General features: G+C 43.9%; 2 protein-coding genes across 4 annotated transcripts in view; one reads left to right on the forward strand and one right to left on the reverse strand.

Moving 5' to 3' along the window:
- The window catches only part of HPGDS (hematopoietic prostaglandin D synthase), a 194664-nt gene extending 187679 nt beyond the window's left edge, over positions 1–6985 (forward strand). For both annotated transcript variants that reach the window (XM_061360975.1, XM_061360974.1), the window contains exons 4-6: positions 862–971; positions 5809–5907; positions 6587–6985. In XM_061360975.1, coding sequence (XP_061216959.1) covers positions 862–971; positions 5809–5907; positions 6587–6751 — 374 coding nt within the window. In that variant the 3' untranslated portion in view covers positions 6752–6985. The remainder of the gene's footprint in view (positions 1–861; positions 972–5808; positions 5908–6586) is intronic.
- SMARCAD1 (SWI/SNF-related, matrix-associated actin-dependent regulator of chromatin, subfamily a, containing DEAD/H box 1) overlaps positions 1–14820 on the reverse strand; it is a 97400-nt gene that overhangs the window by 49378 nt on the left and 33202 nt on the right. For both annotated transcript variants that reach the window (XM_061360956.1, XM_061360955.1), the window contains 5 exons: positions 13654–13842; positions 12629–12747; positions 11490–11672; positions 10239–10348; positions 9747–9927 (listed from right to left, as the gene is read on the reverse strand). In XM_061360956.1, the coding sequence (XP_061216940.1) occupies positions 9866–9927; positions 10239–10348; positions 11490–11672; positions 12629–12747; positions 13654–13842 (663 nt within the window). In that variant the 3' untranslated portion in view covers positions 9747–9865. The remainder of the gene's footprint in view (positions 1–9746; positions 9928–10238; positions 10349–11489; positions 11673–12628; positions 12748–13653; positions 13843–14820) is intronic.

Here is a 14820-nt window from a genome sequence, read left to right on the forward strand (position 1 = left end):
CCTGCCATTAAGTCTGCGCACATGTCACCAATCCTTTAAAATTAAAGGCTCATGGAATTCAATGCCCAAAAGGGGAAGCACATCTCTCAGCTTCAAGAGCATATTGTTTCAATACGGCAGATGACTTGGAAGAGGACAGGTATATGGGTTTTGGGAAACAGAGCTTCCAAGTGAGTCTAAAAGAAGAGGAGAAAGATGACCTGAACGTGCATAGAGGTGAAAGCATGAACACAGGTCTGTGAAATGATAGTGAGGGAAAGAAGTAGCAGTGTTAAGAGGACTTCAGGCAAGTCACAGGACAACAGGGGAGGAAACCACATTTGTAAACAAGACAAAGTCAGGCTAAAGTGTCTGATTACAATGAAGTGATCAAAAGCAAGCAGGGTGTAACAAGATTCTCAATGGGGCTGAATGAGCAGGAGAGAGAGAAGCAGACTTTCACAGAAGCAGGGGATTGTATTGACCAAGAGGGAAAGACCATGAGATGAAGAAGGACATTGAAAGTTGGGATAGGGAAAGATTAACAGAAAGGAATTAGTGCTGAGCCCCACTGAATGTGCTGCGATAGTGGAAGGCAGAGAGAAGGATGAAGAAGCAGGAGTCAGGCTGGGGGTTCAAATGATGAAAAGAACAACCCACTACCTTGGATGGCTGTATGAGGTTGGAGGGGAGAAAAAGGCAAGGGTAGATGAGATTGAACCTGGAAACAAGGAGTCAAATGCATGTTGTTAGCATCAAATGCCCCCTAGAGAGCACGTACGTATATGGAAATGTTCACAAAGAACAGAGTTTACCTTTGAGGTATCAGAAATCCCTGTTGATGCTGCCTTTAAGCTCCCTTCATATGCTTGCTTCCCACAGGTCTGGCAGGTCAGACACCTGTGGAACAGGCACTTGCTGATGCCATTGTGGACACCATTGATGATTTCATGACACTGTTCCCTTGGGCAGAGAAAAACCAGGACGTGAGAGTAAGACAATCACTAGTGTCGTGGTTTAACCCACAGCCAGACAGCTTGTTACCCACTCCCCCCCTTCTTGCCCTCCCCCTACTCCTGGGGGAACGGAGAGGAGAATCAAAAAGAATGCAACTCCCAGGGTTGAGATAAGAACAGTTTAGTAACTAAGGTATAACACAAATCACTACTGCTACCACCAATAATAGTAATGATAAAGGAAATAACAAGGGAAGAGAATACAACACCCCATCACCAGGTGACCGATAACTTGCCCCCCCCAGCCCGATCAAGCACCACCCATACCTCCTCCAACCCTGCAGTCCACGCCCTTCCGGTAACTCCCAGTTACTCCTGGGCATGACGTGCTGTGGTATGGAATACCTCTTTGGTCAGTTTGGGTCAGGTGTCCTGTCTCTGCTTCCTCCCGGCTCCCCTCCTCCCTGGCAGAGCATGAGGCCCACAAAGTCCTTGGCCAAACCAAAACATCATGTTTTTCAGCTCTGTTCCCAGCTGAAAGTCAAAACACAGCCCTGCACCAGCTACCAAGAAAGAAAAAATGACTGCCACTGCTAAACCCAGGACATTATCCACCTTATTCCATCCATTCACTCACTCAGATCCCACATTTTCAATAACCTCACCATCTAGTGCACTCATCTAGTGCAGACCAGTCCCTATAAGCTGTAGTCCTTGGTCCATGATCAGCTCCATCTCTGAAAGTCTTAGACAAGAGGCGTCGTGTTCACACCAGAATAACCTGCATTCCATTGTAGTCCACCCCTGATCATGAGTCATCTCATGTCATCCTGCTCTGTGCCTAAGGCAGCCCCCAGGTCAAAATAATTCATGTCCTTCCATCTCCATGTTCCAAAGCACTGGAGGGGCCCATGGACTAGATACTTGCCCATACTTCCCAACCCTGCCACTCATGCTGTCCAGCCTGGGAAACCTCTTGGTCCTCCCATATTTCTAACCCCAGACAAGACCCAACCACTCTGCTTATTGACAGACAAATGGGTGGGTAAAACACATCGTTTGCCAACATTGACCCACACAATCAGCAGGCAGGTCCCAAGGTACCCAAAGGCCATTCAAAACCTTCAGAACTCTCAACATGCTGCTGTACTTGTCACTGGGGCTGGTGTAGCTGCTGTGCTTGCCGGCTCTCCCACCACCAGCTTCTCGACACTCTTCCCCTCTGCCTTGCTGGAAATGCTGCGGGTCTCCTGTCCTCCTGGGCTCGGCGGGCGGCTTCCGGGAATGCTCTCGGCCGCGCGGGGCTGCTCCCGCCGCTCCTCCCTCGCGCGCCTCCCCCCTCTCGACCGCCCCACCCCCCACCGGCAGCCGTCCCCCGGCCTGCCCGCTCCGCTGGCCCCGGCCTCCCGGCCCTTCAGCAGCCGCCGGCTCCCGGGCCGCCCCCCTCCCCCGCCTCACGCAACGAGGCAGGAGGGCCAGGACGGTGAGGAGCAGCCGGACGGCCAGGACCACCACCCACCCCCCCCACCCCCCAACAAACCAAAACACACCCCAAAAAACACAACAACAAACCAAAAACACAACAACAAAAACAACCAACCAAAAACACACCCACCAATAATAGTAAGATAAAGGAAATAACAAGGAAGAGAATACAACACCCCATCACCAGGTGACCGATAACTCCCCCCCAGCCCGACAAGCACCGACCATACCTCCTCCAACCCCTCCCAGCCCTTCCGGTAACTCCCAGTTACCTCCTGGGCATGACGTGCTGTGGTATGGAATACCTCTTTGGTCAGTTTGGGTCAGGTGCCTCCCCCCCCCCCCCCCCCAACAACCACAACCCCAAACCAAAACACACACCCCCACAAACAAAACACACCCCACCACACCAAAAAAAAAAAACCCACCAAACCCAACAACTAGTTTAAACAAAAATACCACGTAAGGCATGACTCCATACCTGAGCATCTCCTCTGGAGACACTGCGTGTGTCAGCCCCTGGGTCCATCACCTCATCTCAGGAAAGCTGAGCTGGAGGAGCTCTGTATTTCTTCCTTGAGGATAATCCAGCCAAGGCCTTCTGCTCCCTCCCACCTTCTCCTTCAGATTTTTTTTTTTCTCCTTCAGATCTTCTTTCTGTGCTTCTGCACCTTCATTTCTTATGGAATTTTAGTAAGCATCAGTCTTCAATAACATCAGCTGCCAGGGACAAATGCCTTTCAATTACTAGTACTGGGTGCTGCTAAAGACAGGAGGTAGCACATCCCTCACTGTTGCTGCAGCCTTGCTTTTCAGACCCCTGTGGCCCCTCACTGGTCCTTATGCAGTGCCTCTGCATATACTGAAACCAGGCTAACACGCTGCCACGGCTGCTTCAACACACAACTACGGGCAGGTCCTACAGCGTTTGGGGTTGTTTTTTGACATCAGTCCAATTTCTCTCACCACAGCCCCAAGTGCAATCATGCAGATCAGCTGCTGTGGGAAGAGGGTGATGGGTTAGTTAACTCCTGTGTTTCAAGGGCTCTGACCTGAGCAGATGACTTGACCCTTTTAAGAAAGCATAACAACAGATCCCACCATTTGCTATGGGTACAGCCACCTTCCATTTGCTCGAAGTTAAGGGTAGATTTAGGTTAGATATTAGGGAAAAATTCTTCGCTATAAGGGTGGGTGAGGCACTGGCACAGGTTGCCCAGAGAAGCTGTGGCTGCCCCATCCCTACCAGTGTTCAAGGCCAGGCTGGATGGGGCTTTGAGCAACATGGTCTAATGGAAGGTGTCCCTGCCCATGGCAGGGGGTTGGAACTGGATGAGCTTTAAGGTCCCTTCCAACCCAAACCATTCTGTGAATTCAGAAACCACAAAATGTTGCCCCAACCCAATAATAAATAATGAAACAATATGAAGTGCTCTGAAATCTTGCAGGCGAAAATCTGGGAGTATTCAGAGGATTTAGTATTCAAAAATATGAATTGCTTCATTTCCTAGTGATTTCCTGAAATTTCCTAATATGGGGAGGGGAGGCTGAGTCATGATTTTTAATCATTGAGGAACAACCACACTATTGCTAACGTGCTAGTGTAGAAGCAGCACTACTGCTACTCCTTTACAGGGAAACTCCCATCGTAAGCTTGCGTGTGTCCCAGCTCATGGTGAAGCACTTCTCCCAAATAATGACCCAGATAGTGTCACCACTGGCTAATTTAGAAGAGGAGAGAGTTCTCAGGAAGCCCTTATATGTATGCCTGTGCGCACGTACGCATGCAAGCGTTTCGGGGCCGAGGAAGACCAAGAAGCTTACTTGCTGGGAATCGATTTAGCTGTTAGCAGCTCTCCCTCTCTCCTCCCAGATCCACTGCTACCACCTTGTGGTAGAAATCCCTTCTCATGGTTTCATAAAGACAAATAGAAGTAATTTACACACACGAGTCAGAAAATTTCTCCAGGACAAGTGTTTACAGGAACACACATCACTCAGACGAGGATGAAAGGATGCGTTATGCTACCCGGCCAGCAGAAAAGAGAAAACCAAGCAAGGCAAAGGGAGCAGAGGCACATGCTGCCTGTGGAAGCTCCCTTGGTGCCAGGGACAGTTTCCCTTCACCTACACCCCTCATAAAAAAACTATAGCTGGCACTGCAGTAGCTTTGTCATGCCTTACTGGAGAGCTCCAGGCAAGAGGTCCTGCCACTCTAGAAGGTGGATCCTGTCCTGTCAGTGGTTGACCGCATACTTCTGTAGTTGGGAGAGGTCATTATTGTCATGATCATGTCTGAGGCAAGTGACGCTTCACACTGGATCATGTCACCCAAGGCTCTGTCCAACCTGGCCTTGAACGCTGCCAGGGATGGTGCATTTACTAGAAGTACTAGCACTAAAATTACTAGTAGAATTTACTAGGATTAACCAGTTTCCCTCTCTAAAAGAAACAGCTAACCTTTTAAAAGCAGCCTTAAAACTTCCTGCTGTGGAGAACAGCTAGCAAAGAAACACCACCATACACAACCTCATCCTTCATCCATTAACACAGAAGTAATAAGGCCCATACCCTTCAGTGCAGACTTCAGCCTTTAAAAACATATTTTAACCACCTCAAATCTCATTGCTGTGAAGACAAAAAAAGCAGAATAACCTGTTAACAGCAAAGTCCAGAGATAAACCCAGCAAAAGCTCAAAACCCAGGTTATACATCCCACATGAGAGCGGCTGATAACTGACCAGCATCTGACAGCACACAAAGACTGAGCTTAAGGGATCCTGGAAATCTGACACCCTGTGCACTAGAAAGCATAGCATCCAAGAGTCCCCCCAAAGACCATGAGACATTGAGAGTCTGATTTATAGAAACATTCTTCCCAAATCTATGGCAGGGCTCCCATCTTGGTGCAGGCGGGTGGCTGTTAGCACAGGTAAATGAACAGCATCATCCCACACCTTGTGTCTTAGCATCCAGGCACTCTCAGCTGTGCAATAAGGGAGCAATTGGGGCTTAAGTCACAGTTCACTGAGCCACAAATGCTGTGTTTTGGGCATCTAAGCCACTTCATGGGCAATTACTTCAGCTTTCCTAAGCTCTACAGTGCCCCATTGTATGTATCCAAGTGTATCCTCTGTATTTCTTTACTTACCTTAAATAATTGCAGCTATTGCAGTGCTGTATTAATCCTGACTTGGATGTTAACACATTCCTTCTTCCAAAGAGAACTGGCCGTCCTCTGAAGTTTGGGTCAGACCAAACGATTTCATTGTCCCCTTTTTCAGATGTTGGCTTCCGTTTTCACAAGTAAGAAACCCCCCAAATTCACTTTTGCGAACTGCTGGCCTTCTGCATTGTTGTGCACCTTTGTGTTTTGTTTATCCCCCAGAAACAAGCATTTGATGATATACTCACGAGCAAAGCACCCGAGTTATTGAAAGACTTGGATACTTTCTTAGGGGATAACACCTGGCTGGTAGGGAAGTCTGTAAGTACAGTTTTCATTTCTCTATTCCGATCACGTTGCCAGAAAAATAAATGCATTGACTATTGTTGAATCTCTGGATTTCCTGCCAGCCCATGAAACAATTCTCCTCGCTCTTGCAACTCTTGTTATCACCAGTACACCACTGGTCACTCAATTGCAAAGTGAAAACTGGTTTCTGTACTATCAGAGAAGTGAGGCAAACCAGGAGTAGGCTCTGCATTTTCTAAACCAGTTTAGAAGTATGTTGACAAGAAGCATTATAAATGCCTTTGTACTAGTCCATACAGACGGCAGTTTAGAACCCCCTTATAATCACCAACCAGTTTATAGGACAATATGAAAATAACTCTGTGAAAATGTAATTTGCTTTTTTACCCAAAACTGCTCAAACTGGAAACTAATCAAAACACTTCTCTGCAGAACAGTTTCAGCAGGGAAGATTAATATTATAATGCAAGTAATATTTGTAACAAGGGCTTTATTTAACCAATTTTTACTTAAATCGAGCCTTGCACTGCAACCTAATTACACATTCTGTAATTATAGGCTTAAAAAAAAACCCTTGAACAAACCAGATCAATCCATGTTTCATTTCTGCAATTTGCTGATACTATCAGTAGCAGTTACATCTTTCGATATTAGCAACTAAAATTTACTCTTTCTCTCCCGTTTCCACCAGGTAACATGGGCAGATTTCTACTGGGATGTGTGCAGTACGACACTTCTGTCCTGCAAACCTGACCTGGCAGACAACTACCCCAGGCTGCTGGCTCTCAGGGACAGAGTGCAAGCACTCCCAGCCATTGCAGCCTGGATCCAGAAAAGACCCAAGACCATAATGTAGATCAGCTTTTTAGACTGGAAAATACAAAGGCATGTTTAGTTTTCGACATGACAAACATCCTAAGTTATTGACTTTAGAATCATTTAAATTAATTTCAGATGGGTAGGCTATTTGTATCTACCACTTGTATCCATTTATAGGAGACTAAAAAGCTGATTTAGTAGAGTAAAGCCTGAGGAAGAAGTATGGTTTCAACCACATTCCCCCCACTAATAAAGTATTTGATCAACCCGATTTATGTCCTGTGGGATCTCTAAAGAAGACAAGATGAATAAACCTTCCTGAAGAGATGCAATCTCAACAATATTCTTGTTTGTTGCAGACTCCTGCTCTGGAGGAAAGCAGGGTAATTAACAGAGAGGATAAAAAAACCCAAGATCTGCTTAGTCAACAAACTTCAAGCTTCTTAAAGCACTTTTCTTTAGCTGCTCTGAAACGTGTGCTGTGACACTGAACAAAACAACCAACCACCAAAAGCCCCAAGCAAACAAAAAGCAGCAGCACAGCTGAGGTGGTACTCACACCAGTGCCAGCTCTCCATAAGCACACCAGCTGCAAAACATTCAGCAGCTATCTATTCCACTAAGGAGAAGAAAAATTGGTGGGGGGCAGTGGTGGAAACCAGGTTTAGAATGAATGAATGAATGGTTTGTTGTTCTGGCACTGGGGTAAACAGGTAGGTGCAAATGCTGGGAAGACGAGGAGTTGTAGATGCAAGTGGTTTATAAAAACTCAAGGGGAGACAAGTGCTGGCAAGAGGACCCCACTGTGTGGTGTAAGCAGACAAGCCACAACAAACTTGGGCAATCCTCTTGACTGAAAATGGCCACTGTTGGGAAAGTATTTCCCTTCATACTTGCTTTTCCCTCTCACTATATTATTTCATTGAATCACATAAGTAACACCAACAGTCGCGGTTTAACCCCAGCCAGACAGCTTGCTCACTCACTCCCCCACCTCTTGCCCTCCCCCTACTCCCAGAGGGATGGAGAGGAGAATCGAAAAGAATGCAACTCCCCCGGGTTGAGATAAGAACAGTTTAGTAACTAAGGTATAACACAAATCACTACTGCTACCACCAATAATAGTAATGATAAAGGAAATAACAAGGAAGAGAATACAACACCTCACCACCAGCCGACTGATAACTCGCCCCCCCTCCCAGCCCGACCAAGCACCGACTGATACCTCCTCCAACCCTGCAGTCCACTCTAGCCCCTTCCAGGTAACTCTCAGTTACCTCCTGGGCATGACGTGCTGTGGTATGGAATACCTCTTTGGTCAGTTTGGGTCAGGTGTCCTGTCTCTGCTTCCTCCCAGCTCCGCCCCCCCTCCCTGGCAGAGCATGAGGCTCACAAAGTCCTTGGCCAAACCAAAACATCATTGTTATCAGCACTGCTCCCAGGCCAAAAGTCAAAACATAGCACTGCACCAGCTACTAAGAAGGAGAAAAATGACTGCTACTGCTCAACCCAGGACACCAACCAACCACTAGCAGTTCAGAGACAAACAGGTAATAGCCCAACTGAAAGCAAGGTTCAGTCTTCTGCTCATTCCAATGTGGCATCTTCACCTCCTTTCCCATTCCTTGCATGCTTTGTTCTACCTCTCTAGAGATTTCTCCTTCTTCAGCTCCCACTCTCTTCTTCAACAGACTTCGGACAGCTGCATTATTTCTTTTTTCTCCTGTACATCTTTCCACGCAGACAATGAACCACAGAACAGTTGAGGCTGAAGGAACCTCTCGATGGCACCTGGTGTGAACTCCCTGCTCAAGCAGGGCCACCTACAGCCAGCTGCGCAAGACTTGTGTCCAGGCAGCTTTTGAGTATCTCCAAGTATGGTGACTCTACAATCTCTTAAGACCCCTTAAGAGGTTGTTTAAGGAGTAACCACTGCTCAGCCGGACTACATTAACTGATTACATGCACATATCACATCGTAACACCACACAAACTGCTGAGCTCTGCGCAGAGCACACAGCAGCTGAGGCTTTAACAGAGAGACCCGTGACAATAAGGACTTCCCCACGCTTTGCCTTCCCCCGGATTCTAAAAAAGCAGCAGTCTAAATCTTAAATACTCCTGGGTTCAAAAGACTGAATTTCAGTCTCTTCCTCTGTCCAAGGAAATGGACATCCCTCTCTCCTACCTCCTCAGATAACATCCTTGCCAGGAGATTATAAACTTTGGCTGAAGGCACACCTCACCACTGATAGCACTGAAGCTCTTCATTTCAGAGAGATGAATTAAAAATTCATTGAAACTTCCAGAGAAGAGCAAGAAATACGCTTTGTGTTTAAGGCAGTTCACTGTCAGAACACAGATCTGTTATCTACACCAAAGACTGACAAAAAACCCTGCAACCTGGATGGAAAGTCCATTTGGCAGAAATTCTGCTTTTATAATCAGTATCATTAAAACAACTGTGACTGGAGAATGATTAAACATTTCTAATTAATTACTGCTGGATAAAGCCAAATCAGTTCAAATGGAACATTTCAGCTAGTTTGAAAGCTATTTGCTTTATAAATGCAAATTATTCCCCCTCTCCCCTTCCCCTAATAACCACAAAATGAAACATTTGGTTAACCTGTGTGATTTTATTTGAGCAAGTTGATACAAAGCCAGAATGGTACATCAAACGACTCATGACTAGCTGGAACGGACTCGAGCATGGTCAAATAAGGCACATATAAAAAAGTCTATACGTGTAATCCAGTGAAAATGACAGTTTAAATATATGTACTTGGAGGTAGAAATAATTATAAAAATACTGACAGATCTTAAGCAGTAATAGATTTATTGAAATGATGAATACACAGGTCCCTGTTCTAAAAATCTGTAAAAGATGTTTTCTCAGCATCCAGTGTTGGCACATTTGGGCCCCTGATGTTCTCAAGCTTTAAAAGAATGCTATTGGTGTTAAGAATTTTCAACAACATGAAATAATAATAATCAACAACATGAAATAATAATAATCAACAACATGAAACAATAATAATAATAATAATAAGCTACCAAAAGTTATAAAAGTACATAAGACTCAAGTTAATCAGAAATGTAGAGTCCATGGAGTAAAATATCGCCTTCTTCCTCAAATTTCACAGCATATTTAGAGACCTAACGAAGCTTTTAATAGCGTGGCTATATCCCCTGGAATGGTTCCTTCTTCTCCTAGGAAATAGGAACAAGGGTTAGTAGAGCTCAAAATGTTTCACACACACAAAAGTCTAGATCCCCAAACCTGTATGAAATCCTCTATTTGTAAGAGTCTGTCATCGATTTGTAGGTCAAACTCAGAGGGACTGCCTGTCAAACTGCACAATCATCAACACAAATGCATCTTTCTAGTTTATTTAACATGAAGCAAAAAAAAAAAAGCTTGTCTGCATCAACAACTTTTTTTTCCCCTCTCTTTCTCAGAATAATATATTGCAACAACCTTAATTCACATAAGTGGACATCAATGCGTGCAAGAGGCTTACCTGAATCTGATGCAGTCATATCTTGTTGTAACTTCAGTTTCTGGTCATTAATTTTGAGCATGTATTCTTCAACAGTCCCCTTACTGATGAGCTTTATGACTTTCACTTCCCTGAAAACCACAAAATAGGATGAATCAATTTTTGGATTAGTGTAAAAGGGAGGGGTGCTATGCCTTTGCTCAGCTCAGTTTAAAACAAGAAGGAAATCATAGAATCCTTCATAGAATAGTTAGAGTTGGAAAGGACCTTAAGATCAAGTTCCAACCCCCCTGCCACGGGCAGGGACACCTCGCTCTAAACCATATCATCCAAGGACTCGTCCAGCCTGACCTTGAACACTGCCAGGGATGGAGCATTCAAAACCTCCCTGGGCAACCTATTCCAGTGCCTCACCACCCTAACAGAAAAGAATTTCCTCCTTATATCCAATCTAAACTTCCCCTGTTTAAGTTTTAACCCATTACCCCCCGTCCTATCACTACAGTCCCTAACGAAGAGTCCATCCCCAGCATCCCCATATCCCCCCTTCAGATACCGGAAGGCTGCTATGAGGTCTCCATGCAGCCTTCTCTTCTCCAGGCTGAACAGCCCCAAATTTCTCAGCCTATCCTCATATGGGAGGTGCTCCAGTCCCCTGACCATTCTCGTGGCCCTCCTCTGGACAAAATGGGCAAAAGGGCAATAGAAAAAGCTTCTGGTTTTTCTGTCTGGACTAACTGTGCTCTGCACTGCCAAAAAAATTGATTTCTCCTGCACTCCAGCCACCGTAAGTCTGGGCTGTCACCGACATTTCCATTAACAGAAACAACTTCCCTCTCATGCTATACTACACAAATACCAGTTATTAAATGTGTTTTGTTTCTCACGTCAGCTTATTCTGACACAGGACTCTAAAACAGTCCATGGTTTTACTCTTCAGAGCTTAGAAGTCTCCCAAAGAGAACAACGAGCTCTGCCAAACAGTTAAGACCTCAGATCTGCCTTGAAATAGTTCTTACCACCACAAATTTGAGGATTATAGAGAATTTGTGAGTTAGAGAACTGGAGAAAAAATAAGGAAAGAACGTAAATAAAGTTTATTTTGGCCACAATATGTGCTGAGACACCATTACGTAGCTCCCACACAATCCAGAGCTTGTTTACACAGATCTCTGCTTAAAAATGACTTTTTAATCATTACATATTGTTCTTTTAGCTTCCTTTGAGAACTTGCCTCCAAGAAAAGTCAAGCATTACAATTAAAAAGTCTACCTTGTCTGTCCTACTCTATGGCATCGGTCTTCTGCTTGTTTGTCATTGTATGGGTTGCAGTCAATGTCATGAAGAATAACAACATTTGCCGAGGTCAGATTAATTCCCAATCCACCAGCTTTGGTTGACAGGAGGAATACAAATATGTCGTTATTGTTATTGAAGTCATCTATCAGATGTATCCTGCAGAACACAAGAAAACATACATGAGGCCAGAGAAACCACTACACTGGCTCCAGAGTCAAACAGAGTAGTTAGGATGATGATCTTCTCAAAGAGAGGAGAGTAGCATTGCAAAGCAGCCCAAAAGTACGGATGTTATGCAGAAGGAAAAAGGTACCAACAGTCCTCAGCAGTGACCAGAGAAACATACTCAGAATAACAGATCAATAGCAAAGAATGCAAAGACGATTGGAAAAAGATTTTGAATGACCACAGAACACAGAGATCAAGCTGGAGGACAAGGGAAGGTTGAAATACATGAAGCAGATGGCAAGAGGGGAGGAATTTAGCTTCATGACTGTCTTCTGTACTAATTGCATATACAAGGGAAGTAACAGACATCAGCTGTAAGTGGGAATACCACAGCAGTAACAAGGAGTAACAAGGGTTTTATGAAATGAAGAAAAGAGCATCTAAGAAACATTAAAAAATAATCAGGAAGGAGCAGAAAAACAGCACACCTCAAAGAAAAGCAGTGCACTACTTTTAGCTGCAAAGGACAGACTAAATGGTTTGTCCCAGAGAAACAAACGGGTTTGTATGCCTATTGTAACAGGTATACACTATACTCCCAAGGGATATCTACAAGTGAGGTTTTGTTATGGCATGCTGTACAGAAGCAAATCATACATGCCATGAACTGCTGAAGACTCAAGTTCTGAATTTTGGTGCCTGAGACTGTAACCCAACCATTTAAAACTCACCTTTCTGCCTCATCCTTACTAAGGCGATCTGAAATCAAGCATAATCCCTCACTTATATATAACCCCTTCTATAGTTAATGGCCAGTGACCACAAAATTCTGCACATTGCAAAACCAAAGTGAAGGTTTTAAGTCACACACCTTTCTCTTCCCTCCCCTCCCCATTCACACATCTACTTTTTTCCCTCTCATCGTCAGCAAAAAGGTCACATACCGGTCAGAAATCTGTGTTTTTCCATCCAATCTTAAGTATCTATGTTGCTTTTGTTTTAGGAAAACTTCTAAGATATCCAGTATCATAGTAAATTGGCTAAACAATACAACTCTGTCTCCCTGGAAATGACAAAGTGAAACAGAAGTTTTAAAACACATCCATTACAGACAACGAACTACACAAATACTTTATTAGTGCAAATATGTATGCATAGTTGATTTTACTTTGAATCCCTATTTTCTGAACTAAAAGACTATGCTGAAATGCAACAAGTCAGGACTAACTTTCAGCGAAGGTGTCATATCCAGTACTGCTACTGCATTAACCCACCTTTTATCAGCACAATTTGTTTTCTAGATACTTTGCACTTAGGTAACTCAAGCAATCTAGAAATCACATGTCACATGCATAAATGACAGATCTACTCCTTCTATAAACATAAAAAAAAATTTTCATTATAACTTAAATTTAAGCTGTATTCCATACAGTATTGACTAGCAGCACCCTTTTGTCTGAAATAATCAAACAGATGCACAGAAAACCCTTGTGCAAATTCAGGATACTCTGAAGTACTATGGTACATGCTTATTTGTAACATAAGCCAGCCTGAATCTGTGAGTCAAAGCAGTGACCTAATCTTTACACTTGCTTAACACATGCATGATTATTTTAATGTAATACAGAGCTACTCAAATGACAAAAGGTCAAAGTTGATGGATGTGAAAATAATGTTATCCCTATGTGGACTGAGAAGTAGTGCTAACTTGGGATGACTATTCTGAAACTTGGGAAAAATGGGATAGCTTATTTCAGCTGTCTCTAAAGGCATGTGCATAGGTAGGACTGCACATTAAAAGCTGTAAGCATTGCTTTGCAATGCTGCATATGCACTAAAACACATTGTAATACTCCATAGAAAAGCAACTGGGTTGCATATACAGCTAGCAGATGTTAATTTGAGCAGTTATTTACAGCCACCCTTCAGATGGACAGGAAAAGATGTTTCAGACATCTTCAGCACCAACCTTCTCTTTAAGGTCAGAGAGAATGTGGTCCAGCGCCTTAAACTTTCCAGAATCCAAGATCAGATCCGTGTCTAACTTGAATTTATTGACGTGAGAGTATTGCTCACAAAGCAAATGCAGCTCAAAATCTGTCATTACCGTCATATCTTCAAAGATAAGGTCAGGGTCAGCAGTGTTATGTGTGGATTCCTGTTAGCAGAAATGAAACAAAATAATGTAATACACAATCCTGCAAACAGATAAAAAAACCAAGAACACCACACAACAACATCCAGAATCTCTGGGAAAAAAACCAAAACAAACCAAAAACCAAAGCAGCACAACTAGACATGGACAACGGCCAAGGCATGGCTCATGCAAGCAACAGAAGAACTCCGAAACCCCAGGTTTATAGTAGAGGACCATTATTTTGCAATTCAGTGTTTATAAGACACTACCAAAAACTAAGATGTATGTATAACCTCCATAGCAATTACCTAGTTCCCATCAAGCCCTACGACCTTTCACCCCCATATCAGAGCTCTTCCCCTGATGACACATTCCCTAAAAGGAAGGTCCAATCCTTGGATAGATGGTAGAAGACATGGGAAGCCCAGCCCAAGATGTAGGGTGGGGTAGAGGGATGTCATGCCTGGAAGAAAGAGGAGAAGAAAAGCCATATCTGGAGAGTACAATGGTACGAGCAGGAGTAAAAAGGAACAAAAATCTTTCACAACCCAATGGGTCACTTCTTCCTTTCCCCCCAGCCTTGGCTGGCTTTATCATAAAACAAAGCTGAAGATATTCAAAGCTAGCTGCAACTTTCTTAAAGCCCTTGTTGCACATTCTGATTTTATTCTTTTTTATACTTTGGAAAGAAGCAACATTTTTCCCCAAACTCCACAGGCATTAACTGCAGCCAAACTAAAACCAAACCAAACCAAAACAAAGTCCTCAACCATTCAATACTCATGCCTTCCCTATTTTAGTTCTGTACAGCCTGGATTTCTTGCTAATCAGAAAATACTAGTAAACTCAAATGCCCACCAAAGATAACTACTTTGATTTTAAATTTTGGGATGGAACGAAGAGGTGTTAAGAGGGAACTAATGAAAAGGAGAGGACTGCAGTCCCATACCTGTTCTCTCCATTCTAATATCTGACGCAAATAAAAGTGTTAAACACATA

The sequence above is a fragment of the Neopsephotus bourkii genome, unplaced genomic scaffold (genome assembly GCF_033783945.1).
Source record: "Neopsephotus bourkii isolate Nb327-2 ecotype Australia unplaced genomic scaffold, CSIRO-AGI_Nbou_v1 NB_1037, whole genome shotgun sequence".
In the NCBI taxonomy this organism is placed as follows: Eukaryota; Metazoa; Chordata; class Aves; order Psittaciformes; family Psittacidae; genus Neopsephotus; species Neopsephotus bourkii.